General features: G+C 34.4%; 2 protein-coding genes across 2 annotated transcripts; both read left to right on the top strand.

Moving 5' to 3' along the window:
* Window positions 1-2,135: 2,135 nt before the first annotated feature.
* LOC133314462 (galactinol synthase 2-like) lies at window positions 2,136-3,510 on the top strand. The gene is made up of 4 exons (XM_061515944.1): window positions 2,136-2,462; window positions 2,629-2,949; window positions 3,056-3,190; window positions 3,313-3,510. The coding sequence occupies exons 1-4, from the start codon at window positions 2,136-2,138 to the stop codon at window positions 3,508-3,510; spliced, it is 981 nt and encodes a 326-aa protein (XP_061371928.1).
* Window positions 3,511-12,595: 9,085 nt separating this feature from the next.
* LOC133314444 (galactinol synthase 1-like) lies at window positions 12,596-15,156 on the top strand. The gene is made up of 4 exons (XM_061515917.1): window positions 12,596-12,928; window positions 14,282-14,602; window positions 14,707-14,841; window positions 14,965-15,156. Exons 1-4 carry the CDS (start codon window positions 12,596-12,598, stop codon window positions 15,154-15,156), a joined length of 981 nt encoding a protein of 326 aa, XP_061371901.1.
* Window positions 15,157-22,634: the final 7,478 nt, after the last annotated feature.

Below are 22,634 nucleotides of genomic sequence, written 5' to 3'. Positions count from 1 at the left end.
TGTATCAGACAAATCAAAATTATATATGATGTTAAATGTTATTTGATACAATAAAATTTTATCAATTTTCAATTCCACATCAATTTGATTAAATTATTAAAATAATTATTTACATACTATTATTCTTTTATTGTTAAATTATTATAAAAATTAGTTATCAAATTAATAATAAATTTAATATTTTTAAATTTGTAAATTTTTTCAAAAATACCCATCTAAATGAAAATTATTTGTTATGATTTTCTTATTTAATGCAAAATAATAATTCCAATTTAATGTTAATTTGTCAAAAAAAAAAACTTTCTAGAATAGTTAATGAAGTTGTACAATACTGCACAAAAGTTGCACAACTTTATATTATTCGGGATAGGTTATTCTACCTACCATTTTTTCTGCCTACCTTTGCCTACCACTCTAAAACACCGTTAGATCAGAATCTCAAGAAGAAAGAGAAAGATAAAGGTTGAAAAGGAAAAAAATTAATAAAATATTTCACTGCTATTTTCTCTACACTTCTTGATATATAAATGCAATCCTATGAATATAGAAGATTTGATTAATTGGGTGTAATAATAATAATTACAACAAAAAGATATATCATAAGGAATGTAATAACTAAATTAAAATAACAATGACGATCAAAATAAAAGAGAATATTTTAAGTAAACGATTAATATATGTCATACAATCCGGATTGAGATAAAACGATGATATTTACAAGACTTAATTGATTCGGTGTAATAACGATAATTACAACATAAAATGATGATGATTAAAATGAAAAGACATAATTTAAGCAGGTGATTGAGATGTGTTATTTCATTAAAAAATAGCACATGGAGGTATCAAATAAAATATTAATAAAAAATTATATTATAAAGTAGAAATTTTTTTAAATTTAATTTTAAAAATTATTAAAAAAATTGAAGAAGGGGAAAATAAGATATATATTATTTTAAAAATTATATATATATATATATTACTATTATAAGGCAAAGACTAATTTCAGTATTAAACGGACGATATTTTAAGGTGAAAGGTGGACTAAATTAATAATATAAATTAAGAAAATATTAAATTATTTAATGAAATTGGATACTTTTTTATTTCAAGACAATCTCTCGGATCAAATTCTAGAAAGATCAAACCCTTTCTAGTTCTATATAAGCAACTTCTACCCCAATTAATTTCTCACATTGAAATTCAAAAACTCTTTGTTTACTTAAAATGATGATGATTAGAATAAAAGAGCATAATTTAAGTAAACGATTGATATATATCATGCAATGCTATGAATATACAAGAATTGACTAATTGGGTGTAATAATGATAATTACAAAGAAAAGATATAATATAAGGAATGGAATAAATTAAAATAATGATGATTACAATAAAAGTGCATAATTTATCCCAACCAAAACGACCTAATTTTTAGGTGACCGCACTAATGCTTATATGCAGTTACATTACAAATTATTTTGCTTATATATATGGGATAGGATATTGTGACACACAAATAATGTTACGCACAATGTTACGACCACATCTTAACCGTTGATTTCCGCCAATCAACGATTATCAATTATTGCGAATTAATAATTAATTAATGAGTTTGATTTGAAAAATGATAACCGTTAATTGACGGAAATCAACGGTTAAGATGTGGTCATAACATTGTGCGTAACATTATTTGTGTGTCACAATATCCTATCCCTATATATATATATATATATATATATATATATATATATATATATATATATATATATATATATAAGGCAAATATATATAAGGCAAATTCTAATTTCAGTATTAAACAGGATGAAATTAGAAGGTGAAAGGTGGATTAAATTAATAATATAAATGAAGCAAATTAAATAATGAATTATTTAAAGAAATTTGGTACGTTGTGATTTGAAGACAATCTTGTGTATTAAATTAGAGAGATATAACCTTATCCAAAATAAAAGGTCAAACCATCCTCTCAAGTTCTATAAAAGCAACCTTCCACCCCAACTCATTTCTCACATTGCAATTCAAAATCTCTTCTTAGCTTAGTGAAGCACTCTCTCTTTAGCTACTTATCCCCTTAAGCCTAATTTCTTTTTTTTTTCCTCCCTTTCCACAGTGAAATCATGTCAACTCATACCACCAAATTTGCTACCAATGCTACTGCTGGTGAGAGTGGCTGTGCTCGTGCCCGTGCCTTTGTCACTTTTTTGGCAGGGGATGGTGACTACGTGAAGGGTGTTGTTGGTTTGGCTAAAGGACTAAGGAAGGTCAAGTCCATCTATAATCTTGTGGTTGCGGTCTTGCCTGATGTTCCTGAAGAACACCGTAAGATTCTTCACTCCCAAGGTTGCGTCGTGAGGGAGATTACCCCGGTGCACCCTCCCGAGAATCAGACAGTGTTTGCTCATGCCTATTATGTCATTAATTACTCCAAGCTACGTATTTGGGAGGTATATGTTTCTGTTTTTTTTTTATTGTTGCATGTTTTAAACTTTATCTTTTACTTTGAAAGAATAAATTTGTTTGTACTTTAGCAATAAACAAGAATTGTTCTGTTTTATATGTGTGGCATAATCTGATATGGGTTTCTTTATTGTGATTTAAACATTCTTGCAGTTTGTGGAGTACAGCAAGATGATATATCTAGACGCTGACATTCAGGTTTTTGGAAATATTGATCACCTGTTTGATCTGCCTGATAATTATTTTTATGCGGTGATGGATTGTTTTTGCGAGAAGTCTTGGTGCCACACCCCTCAGTATAAGATCGGTTACTGCCAACAATGCCCTGATAAGGTTCAATGGCCCTCTGAATTTGGTCCCAAACCTTCTCTATATTTCAACGCTGGCATGTTCATTTACGAGCCAAATATGAACACGTGCAATGATCTCCTGAGATCACTTCAAGTCACTGAGCCTACTTCCTTTGCTGAGCAGGTTTACCCACTTGAAAGCTCATGCATGTTTTTTTTTATAAAATAAAAATAAATAAATAAATCGAATTATTCAACCACAGAGGGTAACCGTAAATTTGTTTTCATAGGACTTTCTGAATATGTACTTCAGGGACAAATACAAGCCCATACCTAATGTTTACAACCTTGTCTTTGCCATGTTGTGGCGTCATCCTGAGAATGTTGAATTTGAAAAAATTCAAGTGGCTCACTACTGTGCTTTTGTGAGTGTGCTATATATTTCTAATTATTATGCTTCTCAAGAAATTCATTAATTTAATTTACGTTTCATTTTGAGATTTGATGAATTGTTGATAAATATATATATGGTTATTGTTTCATTTAGGGGTCTAAGCCATGGAGGTTCACTGGGAAGGAGGAGAACATGGACAGAGAGGATATCAAGAAATTGGTGGACATGTGGTGGGAGATATATGACGATGAGACACTTGACTATAATAACACTGTCAATGTGGAACGTTTCAAGGGGGCGCTTTTGGAAGCTGGTGGCGTTAAGTTTGTGCCAGCTCCATCCGCTGCCTAATATGCTTGCTTATATTTACTCTAGACGTTATTTGCATTTTCTTTTTTGGGTCTTCTGAATAAACGAGTGTGGCTTTAATTGGGATGTGCTTCCCATATTTTTAGGGGAGTCACATATCATATAGGTTGTTTACTTTGTTTTCCATTATAAGCCATCATGGTCTGTGGATGCCCTTGATTTAATTAAATGAATGTTTTTATTTTCGCGGTAATTTATTTTTCTCCTGTTTCTGTTCTCGCTTTCATATAAAAATAAATAAATAAAAACTTATAATTGCTTAATTGGTATTTAGCTGCTTACACTATTCGGTTCAATGTTCCACGTCTTCAAACTAAACAATATTGCATCAAACGATGTAACTGTGTCATCTATATATGTTTAATGTGCGCCTAGCTTTTGTGCAACCTTCTCTCAAATTCATAATTGCTAATTACAATGAGATGCAAGGGAGCGTGTTTCGTTTTGAATGCCAAGAATTATATGTATTATCATGCGTCCACCAACGTTTATTCATTTACAGGTTGATGTTGAGATTGTATTTCTGCTACATATAAGTTATATTAAAACTTAGAGCTGCAACGATTTTTAACTATATACTCTCGAAATACATAGTTAAAATATTAAATTGTTTTTTCTCTCTTTCACATTAATAATTTTAATATTTTAACTATGGAAGTACATAATTAAAAAATGGTCACAGGATCAAAAACTCATTCCTACAACATAATACTTATATTTCGGCTTTTTGACCACTCTAACCCTTAATTAATAATTAATTACTAAATTGACCTTGCTTATAAACTATTGCAAAAATTTAATCTTTTCAACAAACATAACACTAATTTTCCCGTTTGACCGTTGACCATTAAGATACTCGGATATCTCCCTCTCTACTCGGGTATATTTCGCGAAATAAATCTGTTCTTACACATGTTGAATATTTACCCGGGTAAGTAAGGGGGATAACACTACTAAAAAAATATGAATTAGGGACGGATTTTAGAGACGAAAAGTACTTTGTCCCTAATTGGAACGAATTTAGAGACGAAAAAACAATTCGTCCCTATTTGGAACAGAATTAGCAACGAAATAAAATATGTCTATAGTAGGGACAGATTTTGAGATGGAAAAATATTCCGTCCTTATTTGGGACGGACTTAGGGACGAAATATGTTCAATTTTCTTAATTCCGTCTCTAATAGGGACGAAATATTGTTCGTCCCAACTTGGGATAAAATTAGAATATGATTTATAAAATTCTTCGCTAAATCTGTCTCTAATAGGGATGGAAAGTAATTCGTCTCTATTAGGGACGTAATTTTTCCATCCCTAATAGAGACAGAAAAAATTTGTCCCTAATATAGACAGATTCAGGGACGAAAAATAATCTTTCCCTATTAGGGACAGAAAATAATCTGTCCCTAATTGGGGGACAGATTTACGAACTTAATTTTGTATTTAAATGTTATTATTTATAAAATTATAAAACATGGATTTTTTGTTGAATTATCTAGATTGGTTGTTTATGTTAAAAAAAAGTAACATTACATGATTTATGTGGGAGAAATTGTGATTAAAAGTGTTTTCTAAAAGGCTTTTTTTAAAACTTGAGTCAGCTCTTTTTTGCTCTATATAATAGGTCAAGTCTCCTATTAAAAACAAAAATATTATAAATCAAAATTAAAACTAAACTAAATGACAAATAAAAAAGAATTAGACGAATTCGATCAATATCCAAACCATATTCTGAAACACGAAAAAAGAATCACTGGCTTATCAAATTATTTGTCGAGCTATGAAAAAGATTCAACAAAAGACATAAACAAATTCACTATCTGTTTTACGTCAAGCAATGCGTGGAGTAACTCCCGATATAGCACTAAAAGCAAGACGCGGGGATGGAGCGAAAGAAGTTTTGAGAATTAAAGAAAAGGTCACGATTGTATGCCATTGATAGGCTACCTAATCTATTTACACCCCTACTTGAGGATAATTATAATTTTAAAATAGACAACTTTATCTATCGTTAGTCTAATAATAATCTTAGTTTATCTAGAGGTTCATCGACATTCATCACAAGTTGCAAATATTTATTTGAGTACCTCGACAATTCAATGGCGGACCCAGAAATTTATACATAGGGGGCAAAAATTTATATTATTGTTATGAAAAAATAATGCCAATTGTGGTTAGAATGATCATAATATGGATTTAAAAATGTCTATTAGAAAGAACCTAATAAAACTTATATTTTTTTTGCTTGCAAGACTTTGGATATGATAGGCACATGTACAATGTGCCGGAGGTGAACAAGACTATATACAAAAATTGTAGAGACAAAGATTTCTTTAAGAATGTGATAGGGGTGCAAGAAGAGACGTGTTTAAACTGGTAGAAGCCAAGACTTATTACTTCTCAAGGGGAGGAGGTTTAGGTTTCTCTGGATAGGGGATGATGGTTTTCCTGTAATAATAAGTAAGGTTTCTGGGTGTATAAGATTTTTTTTTCAGACTTTGAGAGGGGGGCGGGGGCCAACCCTAGCCCCCTATGTGGGTCCGCCTCTGTCGACATTGATATTAAGAAATTCATAGTGTAAAGGTTCATCCAGATACCTCTTTCTCCTTTCATTTTCTAGAGCTTCTTTTTCCATCTTCATAAAGGGCATTACTCACTATCATAACTATATCCACTGTTACCTCATGTCATATAACTTTTTTGAGATTGGTTAAGTTTTTAAATATAAAATTAGAATACTTTCTCTTGAGAGTGATTAAAATTCTTAATTTATTTTTCTCTAAAGAGTGACACGTGATAATATTACTTATATTCTTTTAATTTTTTAAAATTAATCATACAGTGAAGGAAGAGTGAGAAATGCAAATCAAGGAACATTCTTCGCCCTTCTTGCTCTCATTATCAATAATCTACTCCGATGTTTAACTTTTCGATCAAACTGTTCTAATAAAATCACTCCCACAACTTGACAAGCACTTTCTCGGCTTTTTGACCCTTATAACCCTTTATTAATAATTAATTATCAAGTTGACCTTCATTATAAATTATTTCAAAAATTTAACCCCCTCAAAAAACATAACACCATTCTGCCCCTGTTTGACTGTTGACCAGCAAGCCTATCCTGGTACACCCCTCCTTACCCGGGTATTCAAGAAATACCCGGGTAGGGAGGGGTGTACCCGAGTATTGTTCTTGGCACCTGGAAAATTGTTTGAATTATTTACCCGGGTAGGTAAGGGTCTACCCGGGTAATTCTCCAACACATTCAAATATGCGCTGTTTATATGGCTATAGGTGCTGTTCCTACTTTCTTCTTCGCAGAGATAAATTCACATGCTTGCTCCACATTTGACTTGACTCAATAGTCATAAAAAGTTCACTGATTTAATTTGGCCAGACTAAGAATAGGGATTTAGATGCAGATTGTTTTCCTTCTAAAAACATAAAGCTTTTGAATTGCCAGTTGAGATGGTGCTACTACTGCATCATTGGTAGTAATATCATGCTAACCTGTAATGTGCTTCTGGTGGAACATTGTCCTATGTGACTGAGTTTCTTTCGGAAGTTACGGTGTCATGTTCATGTCATAGTAAATCATTATCTCGTATCTTTCCTTCTGCTGCTCAGAAGCTTGACCAATCAAAGCTGCAAGAGGAGAAATGTTGGTGTACAGCTGTTTCTGGTCAAAGAAAGTGAAGAGACGACCAAAGTGGATGGAAGACTAAGAAGAGTAGAATGTGCCAAAGTGGGGTGGGCAAAAACAGGGGCCAAGAACAATTTTCCAGCTGTGGGGTGTACTGGAGATTTACCCGGGTACACCCTTACATACCCGGGTAAATAATTCAAACAATTTTTCAGGTACCAAGAACAATACTCGGGTACACCCTTCCCTACCCGGGTATTTTTTGAATACCCGGGTAGGCTTGCTGGTCAACGGTCAAACAGGGGCAGATTGGTGTTATGTTTTTTGAGGGGGTTAAATTTTTGAAATAATTTATAATGAAGGTCAATTTGATAATTAATTATTAATAAAGGGTTATAAGGGTCAAAAATCCGCACTTTCTCTAAGATATGAACTTGTGAAAGAGATAGCTTGAGTGAAAATCTTTATAAGATAAGATAATTATTGTATAAATATTTTAAAAATTGATTTTTTATTTCAGGCAGAATCTTAAGCTAATTTATTTTATTTTATTAGGATAATTTATTTCCTTTTTTGGTTAATATCAATTTAAAATGGATAAAGCATTTATAGTAATACGATTCAAATTATTTTTAAATTATTATTTTTCTCTTTTCAATCCTTTATAATCGAAGTATTATTGCATTTAGGGAGATTTTTATAAGAAATTTTTGGGATTTTTTTATTTTTGTTCCCTCCTTTCTAACTTTTCACAATCAATTACGCTCTTTTCCCCAAAAAATTTAAGCTCCAGTTTCTCTCTTTAGCAAATTCCCAATTCTTTCTCATATTTTCTCTAATCTTATCACAATATCAAACACTATATCAAAATCAAATCTCTCTCTCACTCTCTCTTTTATTTCTCTTTGCATCTCTGCCATCAAATCCCTTTTACCCTCATATTCAAAATCTTTCTATTTTGAGTCAATGATGACTTACGATTAGAACTTTTTCCTTAGTTATTGGGCATAGTGTTTAATGGACCTAAGTTGAATATCCTATTTAGAAAAATATGTATCCAATAAAAGATAAAATTAGAAATAAAATATTTTAAAAACTGACAACTTCATCTCCAATTTAATCAAATAAAATTTAATTTTAAATTATATTTACTATCTCTACTTTAATTGTAGATTGAATTAATTTTTTATATTTAAATTCAAATTCAAATTTTGAATTTTTATATTTGTATTGACAATTTTAGAATAATCAAATATGATAATATAGAGTTGACTTTATCCTTTTTTTTGTAAGAGTTGATTTTATCTTAAAAAAGTAAGTATATATTTACAAAAAAAAAAAAAAAAGTAAGTATAAATTGACAAGTTGATAGTGCCAAATGCCAATCAATACATTAACTAATATATTATTTGATTCATAATTAATAATGTATTATTTAATTCAAAATTGACATTTTATATTTTACTATATTTGACACTAATTATCTTTTATTCTTTTTTATATTTTCTATTTTTTCACACCATTATTTACACATGTTGAATATTTACCCGGGTAAGTAAGGGGGATATACCCAGGTAAGTAAGGGCAAGGTCATCTAAGGTTGTAAGACATGTAGCCATTGAAGATTTGGGGTCACAATTGGGAAAGGAAAGCCTTCTAGAATCCCTCTGAAAGCAATCACTTAGATGCCAAGTTAGTCTAGACCTTTTGTCATCAGCAGCCAATATCTCATAACACCCTGCAAAAAGATGTTGATAAGCGAGTTGCCAAACATGTGTTTGAGCCAACCATTTTCTGTTTTGCATTCTCTACTAACTTCATTCCCCTTTGGTTGTTGAAGCCCTCAATGGAGAATTCAACACTAGAACCTCTAAAAGTACCCTCATTGGCATAAGATCTATCACTAGAAGGGGTCTCTTTAGATGATGAAAACCAACCCCACGATGACTCGCATCTTATTGTGAGAGAGCAAAATAAAAACAAGAAGATGACTCTCATTACCCATTTGAGGATTTTATCAGAGTTTTGTGTTGGAGTTCCACAAGTTTTGATTAAACCTGCATCGAACACACCATAAATTAATCAACTTATGCCACTAGAAACTATTACCTCATTTGCAAGCATGCTAACAATTTAGAAGGTTCGACAGGAGATTATGTTCTGCGCATTCACCTTTCTTTTCAAAAACAAAAGTCCAAACAAGAGTTACTTTACATGTACAAATCTATAAAGTATCAATACTACGATTTCAACAAAACAGAAATATATCTAGAAAATTAAAAGAAAAACAAAGACATGGCATACTATATATCCAAATTATGAAATAAATTTGACCAACAAAGCAAAGGTTGATTTTAGATGAGACAAGAATGAATAAATTCCGATTTTCTTTCGAACCTTTGGTTGGATGTCTCAAACCTAAAGAATCCAGAGGGAGAACAAACAAAAAAAGTCTCTACCCGGGTACTCCTTTGTGGATTTTCCAAATGGGGGCTGCTGGATTTTTTAAAAACCCTATTCGCGACATTTACCTGGGTATCCCCCTCCCTAGCCGAGTAAATAATTCAAGCATTTTTTCAGATTATAAACAATATCCATGTATCCCCTTGACTACCCAGATAAGGTAAAATTTTCAAATTATATCCGGTATCTCCTGTCTACCCGGGTATTTTATATTAAGGCTACAGTGGTCAAAAAGCCCTTATATTTCCCTTAAAAGAATGCAATTACCTTTTATCTCTGATTTATATTGGTTCTCGTCCTTAGGAAATTCTATTAAATGCAACGGATATCTTAGCAGCAAAATAGTAGTGATTGAATATAAACTTTTCAAGCAGTCAACAAAAATATATAAGAGGAAGATTATAGTTACAATCTATTTTCGTTTACAATTTTATTTATTTATTTATTTTGTATGCTCGTTTACAATATTTCACAACTATATCTTAACCATTGATTTCTGTCAATCAATGGTTATTATTTATTGTGAATTAATAATTAAATAATAAATTTGATTTGTAAAAATCTTAATCATTGATTGACAGAAATTAACAGTTAAGATATGATTATAAGAGGTTGTAAACAAAAATAGATTCTAAGTATAACCTTCCCCAATATATAATATCATTTTTTTTTTTTTATAACATAATATCATTTTTCGTCCCATTAAAGTAATGTATCGACTAACAAATATTTGGGTCATCTTTGAATATATTGTATAAACCTTATTCAATCTTCTCTAATTATCTATAATTTTCGTCCCATTTGTGGTGGAAGACATAAAGGATGGTGGAAAAAAATTTCTTTTAAAAATTGAATTTTAATCTTTACGCGCAAGAACCAGGAAGCATCTGAAACTCGAAACGCCTACATTTTTTTATTATATAGTTATTTTGTTTTTAAACGTTGAAACAGATAATGACATTTGTCTTTCATGACCAGAAATTGCTGACGCATTGATGAAATGACTTCTACTCCCTCAAAAAGCAAAACATATATTTAATTAAATTACCGAATAAGTAATTAAAATTTATAATTTTACGAATAAGTAATTTTGTAAATTTTAAATTTTTATTACCCAAAATTATAAAGTGAAAGCGCACATGTTCTGACCATCAATTTTGCTGTCAACTGATATGCGTCTAACATATGGTGATTTCTAAGTAAAAGAAGCAAGGAATTAATCATAAATGTGTGAAAATAAGCTCATAAATGCAAGAAATATTGATTATTCCTTCTCAATCATTCTCTCACTCAATTTATGCATTTTGATAGTAGGAAACACCAACAAAAAGAAGTGAAAGAGAGAAGTTGAAATTGCATAGTCTCGCTCAAAACGTGCGAAAATGGCGCGATCCGCGTGATTTTGGCAAATTACTTTCTGTTTGTCCGCGCGATCCGTGCGGATTTGGCGCTGATCGGGCAGGCGTCATGAATGCAATCCTTGATTTGTGGTGTTTGATGAAAATGGAAATTTAATCAATGAGAGGTTATGACCTGATTGATTGGTGGAATTATGAGAAAAATGGAAATTTAATCAGAATTAATTAGAGGATCATGACCTGATTGATTGGTGGAATTATGAGGAAAATGGAAATTTAATCAGAATTAATGCAAGGATTATGACCTGATTGAGTAGCTGGCTATATAAAGGAAGCAGAAACTCTAAAAGAAAATCATCTTTTGGCAAGGAGAAATTGGAGAGGAAGCTCTCGGTGACTGAATATTCAAGACTTCTTCTTCTTCCGGTTTTACATTTTCATGAACTCTTTCTCATTATTTGTTTTGTCAGATATGAATATGTCTGGCTAGTTTTTTTATATTTTAGAATTCGCGACTCTATTAGGATTGCGAGGGTTAGGGTTCACAATAGGGATATTGGGATTCTAATTCCTGACAAAGGGTAAGATAACTGTTCATGTATGCACTAGGGATAGGCTACATGAACTGCAAATGTGGAAAATTCACTGGGCTTAAGGATTAACTTGAAAAGGGATTTCTAAGGGATTAGGATTCTAATAGGGTTAATAAGGTTAAGATCACTAAGGGATTAGGGCTTAACTCATTAGTTATAGATGGTGAATTACTTGGTCAATTAGGTAATTAAATATAAATACTAATCAATATTACAAGGTGGGGATCGGAAAGGTGTTGGCGTCCTTTACTGCAATAGTTTTTCTTTTAATATTTTTCTCAAATCTCAATCTTTGTTTTTTTTTTAATTTCTTCAAATTTCTCTCTGAATTATTCACGAAATATTGAATAGTTCACAATTGTTACAAATACCATTATTTTCAAACCAACCCTTGTTCATCCAATAAGAAAGGAGTAGTTAAATTTAAATCTGGTGCCTCAATCCTCGTGGGACGATATCTTACTCACTTTTATTACTTGGTACGATCGGTGCACTTGCCGATTTTACGCAACATCAACCATGGAATTTACTGTGTTTAAATTATTATATTCGTTTTTTGTTCCTATCTTAAAAGTTACACGTTTATGTCATACGAACAAACCGTTTTTCTTATTAATTTGTTTACGGGACAAACAAACCGATTTTTTTTTCTCCGTGCATCGCACGGGTAATCAACTAGTATAAATTAAGCAAGGATAGGATATCATTACCATCAAATAATCTTACTAGCATATCTTAATAGTTGATTTTCGTTAATCAATGATTATCATTTATATTGCGAATTAATAATTAATTAAGTAGTTTTATCTGAAAAAATAATAACCGTATATTATTTGATAATATCAAAGGTCAAACCCTCCTTCAAGTTCTATAAAAGCAACCTTCCACCCCAACTAATTTCTCACATTGCAATTCAAAATCTCTTCTTAGCTTATTAGTGAACCACTCTCTTTTTAGCTACTCATTCCCTTAATCCTAATTTCTTTTTCTTCCTCCCTTTCCACAGTGAAATCATGTCAACTCATACCACCAAATTTGCTGCCAATGCTACTGCTGAACAACTCATGCCTGAGAGTGACCGTGCTCGTGCCTTTGTCACTTTCTTGGCAGGGAACGGTGACTATGTCAAGGGTGTTGTGAGTTTGGCTAAAGGACTGAGGAAGGTCAAGACCATGTACCCTCTTGTGGTTGCGGTCTTGCCTGATGTTCCTGAAGAACACCGTAAGCTTCTACACTCCCAAGGTTGCCTTGTGAGGGAGATTGAACCTGTCCTTCCTCCTGAGAATCAGAACAAGTTTGCCCGTGACTATTTTGTCATTAATTACTCCAAGCTACGTATTTGGGAGGTACATGTTTTCTTTACTGTTACATGTGTTATACGTTGTAATATTGGTGTCTTTTACTTTAACATAATTTCTTTTCTTTTTTTGCACTTTAGCAATTGTAAACGAGGGCTTTTTGACCCTTATAATCCTTAATTAAAAATTAATTATCAATTTGACCTTCATTTGAAACTAATTCGAAAATTTAACCCTCTCGAAAAACATAATACCAATCTGTCCCTGTTTGACCGTTGACCACCAAGCCTACCCGGGTACACCCCTCCCTACCCTGTTATTTTTTGAAATTTTTTGCCTACCCGGGTAGGGAGGGGTGTACCCGGGTATAGTTCTTCAATCTGGAAAAATGGTTGAATTATTTACCCGGGTATAAAGGGGTGTACCCGGGTACAGCATTGAAGACGTTCATCCCAACCGTGGCATTTAGAAGTTCCAATCTACTGCTTACTCCAACGTAACTTCACTTTAATTCCAATTCTAAGTTCGAATTTGAACCCAATGCCCATTATATTTTATTTAATTACTACTATCTCTTTTATTTTTGTGCAGTGTATGACCATCGTGATAAGAATTAAATAAGATCTCAGAGAAATAGCTATACTTATTTTTCGCCATCATTTTCTCCTTATTAAATCTTGTATTGTAATATTCTCATAAATAGTACTATTGGAGAGGTTTGGATCATATACAGTGCCATGGCTGTGATCGAGAACCAAGCACCGTCTCCAATTGGATTCGAAGGGTTTGAGAAGCGCATCGAGATTTCATTCTGCGAGCCACCAATTTTAAAGAACCGCCAAGGAGTAAACCTTCGGTCCCTGACTCGGTCTCGGCTAAATTCTATTCTGGAACCCGCGTGTTGCACCATTGTTTCTCACTTCTCCAATGCCGAATTGGACTCTTACGTGCTCTCTGAATCAAGCCTCTTCGTCTTCAACCATTTTTGCATATTGAAGAATTATACCCGGTACACCCCTCCTTACTCGGGTAATTAATTCAACATTCTTCCAGATTGAAGAACTATACCCGGGTACATCCCTCTCTACCCGGGTAGTCAAAAAATTTCAAAAAATACCAGGGTAGAGAGGGGCCTACCCGGGTAGGCTTGGTGGTCAACGGTCAAACAGGGGCAGATTGGAGGCTTGGTGGTCAACGGTCAAACATGAGAATATTGGTGTTATGTTTTTCGAGAGAGTTAAATTTTTGAATTAGTTTCAAATGAAGGTCAAATTGATAATTAATTATTAATTAAGAGTTATAAAGGTCAAAAAGCCGTAAACGAGTATTGTTCTGTTTTAATTATGGTGGCAGATTCTGATATGTTTTTCTTTACTGTGATTAATTTAATCATTGTTGCAGTTCGTGGACTACAGCAAGATGATATATCTAGACGCTGACATTCAGGTTTTTAGAAATATTGATCACCTATTCGATCTGCCTGATAATTATTTTTATGCGGTGTTGGATTGTTTTTGTGATAAGTCTTGGAGTAGCACCCCGCAGTATAAGATTGGGTACTGCCAACAGTGCCCCGATAAGGTTCAATGGCCCTCTGAATTTGGTGCCAAGCCTTCTCTATATTTCAACGCTGGTATGTTTGTTTATGAGCCTAATCTTGACACATACAATGATCTCCTGAAAACACTTCAAGTCACAGAGCCAACTTCCTTTGCTGAGCAGGTTAACTCAATTAATTGAAAGCACATACATGTTATTTATGAAATAAATAAATCGAATTATTCAACCGCAGAGGGTAATAGTAAATTTGTTTTCATGTGTTGTAGGACTTTCTGAATATGTTCTTCAAGGCCAAATACAAGCCCATACCTAATGTGTACAACCTTATGCTGGCCATGTTGTTGCGTCACCCTGAGAATGTTGAATTTGAAAAAATTCAAGTGGTTCACTACTGTATTAATGTGAGTGTGCTATATATTTCTAACTATGCTTCTCTATAAATTTATGAATTTAATTTTTGTTTCATTTTGAGATTTGATGAATTGTTGATAAATATATATATATATGGTTATTGTTTCATTTAGGAGTCTAAGCCATGGAGGTTCACTGGGAAGGAGGAGAACATGGACAGACAAGACATCAAGAAATTGGTAGACATGTGGTGGGAAGTTTATGAAGATCAGTCGTTGGACTATAATATCCCTGTCAATATGGAAAGTTTCACCGGGGCGCTTTTGGAAGCTGGTGACGTTAAGAGTGTGCCAACTCCTGCCTAATATGCTTGCTTATATTTATACAGCAATTAAGATAGACGTTATTTGCATTTTCGTTTTTGGGTCTTCTAAATAAACGAGTGTGGCTTTAATTGGGATGTGCTACCCGTATTTTTAGGGGAGTCACATATCATATAGGTTGTTTGTTTACTTTGTTTTCCATTATAAGCCATCATGGTCTGTGGATGCCCTTGATTTAATTAAATGAATGTTTTTATTTTCGCGGTAATTAATTTTTCTCCTGTTTCTGTTCTCGCTTTCATATAAAAATAAATAAATAAAAACTTATAATTGCTTAATTGGTATTTCTAACATCGTTCCTTAATTGGTATCTAGTTGCTTACACTATTCGGTTCAATGTTCCACGTCTTCAAAATAAACAATATTGCATCAAACGATGTAACTGTGTCATCTATATATGTTTGTCCTGAGATGAGATGCAAGGACGCCTGTTTCGTTGAATTCCGAATCATTATATGAATTATCGTGCGACCCTTTCGTTCATTTACAGGTTGATGTAGAGACTGTATTTCTGCTAAGTCACTACAAAAATTCAGGTGCAAGGTCACATTTGCAAATTATGGATGTCTTTGTGTTAAAATATTTTCTGGAGGTTCCAGACCCCCACAAAAGTTAAATTTCTGGAGGTTTACTAACCTCCACAATATGTTTGATTTTCTGTCACTCAGACCCCCACAATATTTATCACTTCTTGAAGGACATAGACTTTCACAATTTGTTTATTATATTTTAAAAAAATAAAAAATGAGCTTAGGAGAAATGATTTTATTTGAATAATAAAAGACATCCATTTCAAGTATAAATTTATTTGTTGTTTGAAAAAAATTCAAGCCACACTTAAAATTTACTTATCGCAAAATGAATCTCATTAACCATAATTTATTTAAAAAAAATGCCTATGTCAAATGGAATAAACTAAGGCTACTCAAAACCAACTCTTGCACAAAAAATTACAACTTGCCATGCAATTTTCAATTGAAAAAGAGCACCAGTATCTGAACTTTCCTAATACGCCTACAAAGTACGTTGTTGCAAAATTATTTTTGTTTGCAAAATTAGAATGATAGGAACAGCTAGGTTCAAACACCAGTAAGGAAATCATTCACTCAGCTCTTGGACATACCATTTGAGAAGTTCACATTCTGCAATACCTTCACCAGTTTGTGCCAACGATTTTTGAAAATTAACAACTTTTTTATAATATTACTGTAATGGAAAGTTCATACAACAGAACATTAAAATTAAGGAGAAAACAAAATAGAAGGAAGAAGAAAATGTAATCCCAGATTATTCGAGAATTTCCATATGTCTAGACTTTCAAGTTGTTCAATGTTAATGACAAAAATATGCATCAGAACTCTCGAGAATTTTGTTTGGATTAAATTATTGCTTAGGAATGCAAAAAAAATACCAGAGCATAAGAGCTGTAGGAACATTACCCCAATTAAAAATATATATATAATTACAATTCAGCACTGATTCTATCCTTGTGTCATAGCTGTCAATTAACTTGCTATTTGTGATTATATAATGGCAAATGAAATGCACAAGAGAGGGTACATACTGTGATTTGCTTTTTCCTTGTTTAACAAATGCACAATAATTCACATTCCTAAATGAAAAAGAAGAAGATTTTACTGTTTTGCGTGATTCGGCGTGATTCTGCTTAACAAGAGATATTCCTCAAATATAAATATTGACCTCTTACATGTGAACGTAAAGTTGATTTCAAACAATAATAGCAAATGAAGAGGCTCCAAGGAAATGATGCACAATTAATGTGAACATGCATGTAAGCAGAAAACGCGTCGAATTATCTCCAACTGTCCTTATCATATTCCTAATAGAGTACAGTACCATTTCCAACATGGGCGAAGATATCCCATATGCTTGGCATCCTTCCATCTTCACTTGCTGCACCTTCAACCTATAACATTACCCCAATTCAGCCTAACCCCACAAAGATAACGATTCCCTTTTTTTCCACTAATTAATATTAATTTTGGATTTTAAATTAATTTTTTATTAAAAAAAAATTCCAAAAGAAGAAACTTTTTAAACTTTCTCAAGTGTGAACATATTGGTGAAATTGAAGGAGGGAATGACATATCATCAAACTTTCCAATGATGTTTATTCCCTTAGTATATATAATGACGAGTGTGGCTTTAATTGGGATGTGCTTCCCGTATTTTTAGGGGAGTCACATATCATATAGGTTGTTTGTTTACTTTGTTTTCCATTATAAGCCATCATGGTCTGTGGATGCCCTTGATTTAATTAAATGAATGTTTTTATTTTCGCGGTAATTAATTTTTCTCCTGTTTCTGTTCTCGCTTTGATATAAAAATAAATAAATAAAAACTTATAATTGCTTAATTGGTATTTCTAACATCGTTCCTTAATTGGTATTTAGTTGCTTACACTATTCGGTTCAATGTTCCACGTCTTCAAAATCAAACGATGTAACTGTGTCATCTATATATGTTTGACGTGCGCGTAGCTTTCGAGCATTAATCTTCTCTCAATCTCATGATCGTTAATTAACATGAGATGCAAGGACGCCTGTTTCGTTGAATTCCGAATCATTATATGAATTATCGTGCGACCCTTTCGTTCATTTACAGGTTGATGTAGAGACTGTATTTCTGCTACGTCACTACAAAAGTTCAGGTGCAAGGTCACATTTGCAAATTATGGAGGTCTTTGTGTTAAAATATTTTCTTGAGATTCCAGACCTCCACAAATATTGTATTTTCTGGAAGTTCCAGACCCTCACAAAAATTAAGTTTCTGGAAGTTTACTAACCTCCACAATATATTTGACTTTCTGTCACTCGTAGACCCCGACAACATTTATCACTTCTTGAAGGGCATAGACTTTCACAATTTGTTTATTATATTTAAAAAGAATAAAAAATGAGCTTAGGAGAAATGATTTTATTTGAATAATAAAAGACATCCATTTCAAGTATAAATTTATTTGTTGTTTGAAAAAAATTCAAGCCACACTTAAAATTTACTTATCGCAAAATGAATCTCATTAACCATAATTTATTTAAAAAAAATGTCTATGTCAAATGGAATAAACTAAGGCTACTCAAAACCAACTCTTGCACAAAAAATTACAACTTGCCATGCAATTTTCAATTGAAAAAGAGCACCAGTATCTGAACTTTCCTAATACGCCTACAAAGTACGTTGTTGCAAAATTATTTTTGTTTGCAAAATTAGAATGATACGAACAGCTAGGTTCAAACACCAGCTAGGTTCATGCATGCAACCCCCCGCTGGAAGCCTGTCAGGAGCCGCTCCTTGTCCGTGCCTCTTTGCACCGGCGATCACTCCCCGCCCTCGTCAGCGCTCGGGATGTTACATGCCCACCAGCTTCCGCCTGGTTCGTCCTCGAACCCTACCGTACTGGAAGAGAGGCCCTGCTCTAATACCACTTGTAACGCTCGGCCGCTTCAAGAATCAATGACTATCCCCACATACTAACACGAGACTTTTCAGTGTGTTTTTTCCTCACTCGCACACTTCCTGGGAAAACTTCTCAGGAGGTCACCCATCTCAGAATTGCTCCAAGTCAAGCACGCTTAACTGTAGAGTTCTTCCGTTCCGGGCTACCGAAAAGAAGATGCATCTTGTTAGTATAGGTAGTACCAATTAATTCTTATAAGCTCTCCCAAATTGTGCAGTCTCACACCTGCACAATCTTTGGAATCCCTCTCTTTCGGGTGTCGATTTGATTCATTCATGCATGCAACCCCCCGCTGGAAGCCTGTCAGGAGTCGCTCTTTGTCCGTGCCTCTTTGCACCGGCGATTACTCCCCGCCCTCGTCAGCGCTCGGGATGTTACATGCCCACCAGCTTCCCCCTGGTTCGTCCTCGAACCACACCGTACTGGAAAAGAGGCCCTGCTCTGATACCACTTGTAACGCACGGCCGCTTCAAGAATCAATAACTATCTCCACATACTAACACGAGACTTTTCAGTGAGTTTTTTCCTCACTCGCACACTTCTTGGGAAAACTTCCCAGGAGGTCACCCATCCCAGAATTGCTCCAAGTCAAGCACGCTTAAAGTTCTTCTGTTCCGGGCTACCGAAAAGAAGATGCATCTTGTTAGTATAGGTAGTACCAATTAATTCTTATAAGCTCTCCCAAATTGTGCAGTCTCACACCTGCACAATCTTTGGAATCTCTCTCTTTCGGGTGTCGATTCGATTCATTCATGCATGCAACCCCCCGCTGGAAGCCTGTCAGGAGCCGCTCCTTGTCCGTGCCTCTTTGCACTGGCGATCACTCCCCGCCCTCGTCAGCGCTCGGGATGTTACATGCCCACCAGCTTCCGCCTGGTTTGTCCTCGAACCACACCGTACTGGAAGAGAGGCCCTGCTCTGATACCACTTGTAACGCCCGGCCGCTTCAAGAATCAATGACTATCCCTACATACTAACACGAGACTTTTCAGTGTGTTTTTTCCTCATTCGCACACTTCCTCGGAAAACTTCCCAGGAGGTCACCCATCCCGGAATTGCTCCAAGTCAAGCACGCTTAACTATGGAGTTCTTCCGTTCCGGGCTACGAAAAGAAGATGCATCTTGGTAGTATAGATAGTACCAATTAATTCAATATAATACCCCTAACTTAAATAATTTAATTAATTACCTTAAATTAAGTAATTAAGTATGTATTAGTGAGTAAAATTAAGTATAAGGCCTAATTAAGTGAATTGGGGTCACTTTTGAGGTAAAAAGTGTACTCAGTGAAAATTAAGGGGTATAAAGAGGTGCAGGGAAAAGTACCCAAAATATAAAAATAAAAGTGGAAATATTCCTAGAATAATATTCCAGACATTTGGGTAAAGTTTGGTAATTAATGGAGTTGAATAGATAGATGAACCAATACCCGCTTAGAGCCACTTAACATAAGTTAAGTGACTCAAAGCATAAAAGAACCAATTTCCCCCTCTTGTCCGTGGAACACTAGAGAAAGAAAGAAAGAAGAGAAGAGAAGAGAAGGAGAGGAGAAGAAGAGAAAGGGAGAGAGAGGAAAAACCCTAGCCCCACCAAATCTCAACCGTTTTGAGTGATTCCAAAGCCTAAACCACTCCAAATATTCCCCTCATCCTTAATCCAAGCTTGGTTCTTGGTGGGTGGCATTGTGGAGTGGGATTTTCTTTGTTGAAAGTGGCAAATATTTGGGAGTTTGAGATGCGTGAAGGTGATTCTCTCCATGGGAGCTTAGGAGATCAACAATCCTTAGTTGTGCAACCAATTGTGGTGAGTTTCTTCCCCTTGAACTTGGTTTTCATGGAGTTGCATGGTTGAGGAAGATGATGAATAGTGTTTTTTTGGGATTTTATGAGTTTGAGTGTGATGGAGGCTTGGTGCCTTTGTAAATGTTGTTAGTGATGATAAATAAACGGTAGAAATGAGTTTAGATTGTCATTTTAGTATAGTTTGATATTTGAGTAAATTATTCTTGAGATTAAGGATGCTCTTGAATGTTAAGATATTGTTTGATTATAGAATTGATTGTGTTCCTTGTATTAATAGGATTGAGGCAAGAGAACCAAGTGGAATGACCAACCTTAGTGGTTGTGTGCAATTGAGGAAAGCTCAAGAGCAAGGTAAACCTTTGGACCTTGGGGTTGATCTCATTGAGTGTTCCACCATACTCCGTTGAGGAGAAATGGTTTATGAGATGTGATATGTAATTATTATAGTAATTGTATGCTCATGCATTGTTACATGTTATGATTGATTAATGATTATTGGTTGATGTTTGATTGTTTAAGAGTAATTGAGGAATGGTTATAGAAGTAGCAATAATGAATGAGGTAATGGTGGAGGATTGTGATTGAGGTTATGAGTGATAGTATTATGATGAGGATGATTGGTAGGAACTTCCCTTGGAAACAGCCCTATGTGGATCTCCATGTGGTTAAAGCCTAAGAGAAACAGCCCTATGTGGATCTCTCTTGGAGGTTCCTAGATTGAGGTGAGGGACTTCCCTTGGAAACAGCCCTATGTGGATCTCCATGTGGTAAGAGCCTAAGAGAAACAGCCCTTTGAGGATCTCTCTTGGAAGCCCCTAGTGTGAAATTGTGAACTTCCCTTGGAAACAGCCCTATGCAGATCTCCCTGTGGTAAGCACCTAAGAGAAACAGCCCTTTGAGGATCTCTCTTGGAAGTCCATGTGAGGTTTATGGATAAGATTGTGTTAAGCTGTTATGATTATGTGTGCATCGAAAGTGAACCTTTGGGTGGAGTGATCTCCAAGGACCTCTGGTTTACTGTGATATATTCGTATATCTCACCCCGTGTTGTGGGGCATCATTTCAGGTACTGATAGAGGTGAGGTTGAACGAGGCAAGAAGCATGAGTAGATTGTACCTGATAGCTAAACATTTAGGATTGCTATATGTATATTTTGATGTCACATTATGTATTTTGAGGGACTTAGTGCATGATCATTGTAGTGAGGAATGCCTTGTTGTAAATGGCTTATAGCTTTGATCATGTTCCTTTTGTTGCTAAGTCCTTTGGCATGTATATGAAATTTGTAAGAACCATGATGTAATAGAGACCTTGATGAATTGTTGAATGTGTAGATATGTTTATCATTTTGATATGTATGATGAAATGGTATGCATGTTTCTCTTAGTATATGAGCACCTTGAAATGTTAGAATTCATGTATTGGAAGGACTACATGATGTCAATTAGGTGTTATGACCCTTGAAGAATGAAAGGGGAAGAAAGTTTCCCAAGGAATTCACCCAAAAACAGGGGAGACCAAGTTTGCCCCAGGTGTTGGGCGCTCAAGCGCTCAATATATGTGAAAATGAGTGAAAGCCCCTGACTTATGGCGCTCAAGCGCTGAGTTGGGCAATCAAGCCCTGGTTTAGGGCGCTCAGGCGCTGAGTTGGGCGCTCAGGCGCTCGGAAAGACCTGTGATGACCAAATTTCTTCGCAGTGGGCGCTCAAGCGCCCATTTGAGCGCTCGGGCGCGCATATCGAGACAGCACCAACCTAGTTTACTAAAATGGTCATAACTTGAGCTGCAAATCTTCGATTTGAGCGCGGTTTGAACCCACGCGTAGCTAACTGAGGGATATATAACATAGTGTGAGATGAGAACTATAAATTAATTACAAGTATTACAATTTAATAAAAAAATGAAGAGAGTTTAGTATTGAACTCGAACAAGATAACAATATGATGTTAAGTCTAGTTTTGATTGTTCCGCAAGGTAATAAGGTTATGGTCACGCAATTGGTTATTTTAAACTCGGCATTGTTAAAGAGGAAGAGCAAGTAAGTTTTAAAAAGAAAATGAAAATTTATCCGTGTTTTTAATTTAACCAATATGATTGTAACTGCGCTTAATATCATATAGCAATGTTAACAAACCGGTTCTAGAACGGAGTGTTACAGAAAGCAAAGCAAAAACAGAAC

The sequence above is a fragment of the Gastrolobium bilobum genome, unplaced genomic scaffold, assembly GCF_033153095.1.
Source record: "Gastrolobium bilobum isolate Gb01-03AN ecotype WA unplaced genomic scaffold, APGP_CSIRO_Gbil_v1 utg1951, whole genome shotgun sequence".
In the NCBI taxonomy this organism is placed as follows: Eukaryota; Viridiplantae; Streptophyta; class Magnoliopsida; order Fabales; family Fabaceae; genus Gastrolobium; species Gastrolobium bilobum.
Note: the sequence above shows the minus strand (reverse complement) of the source record. Positions and strands in the feature narration are given on the sequence as shown.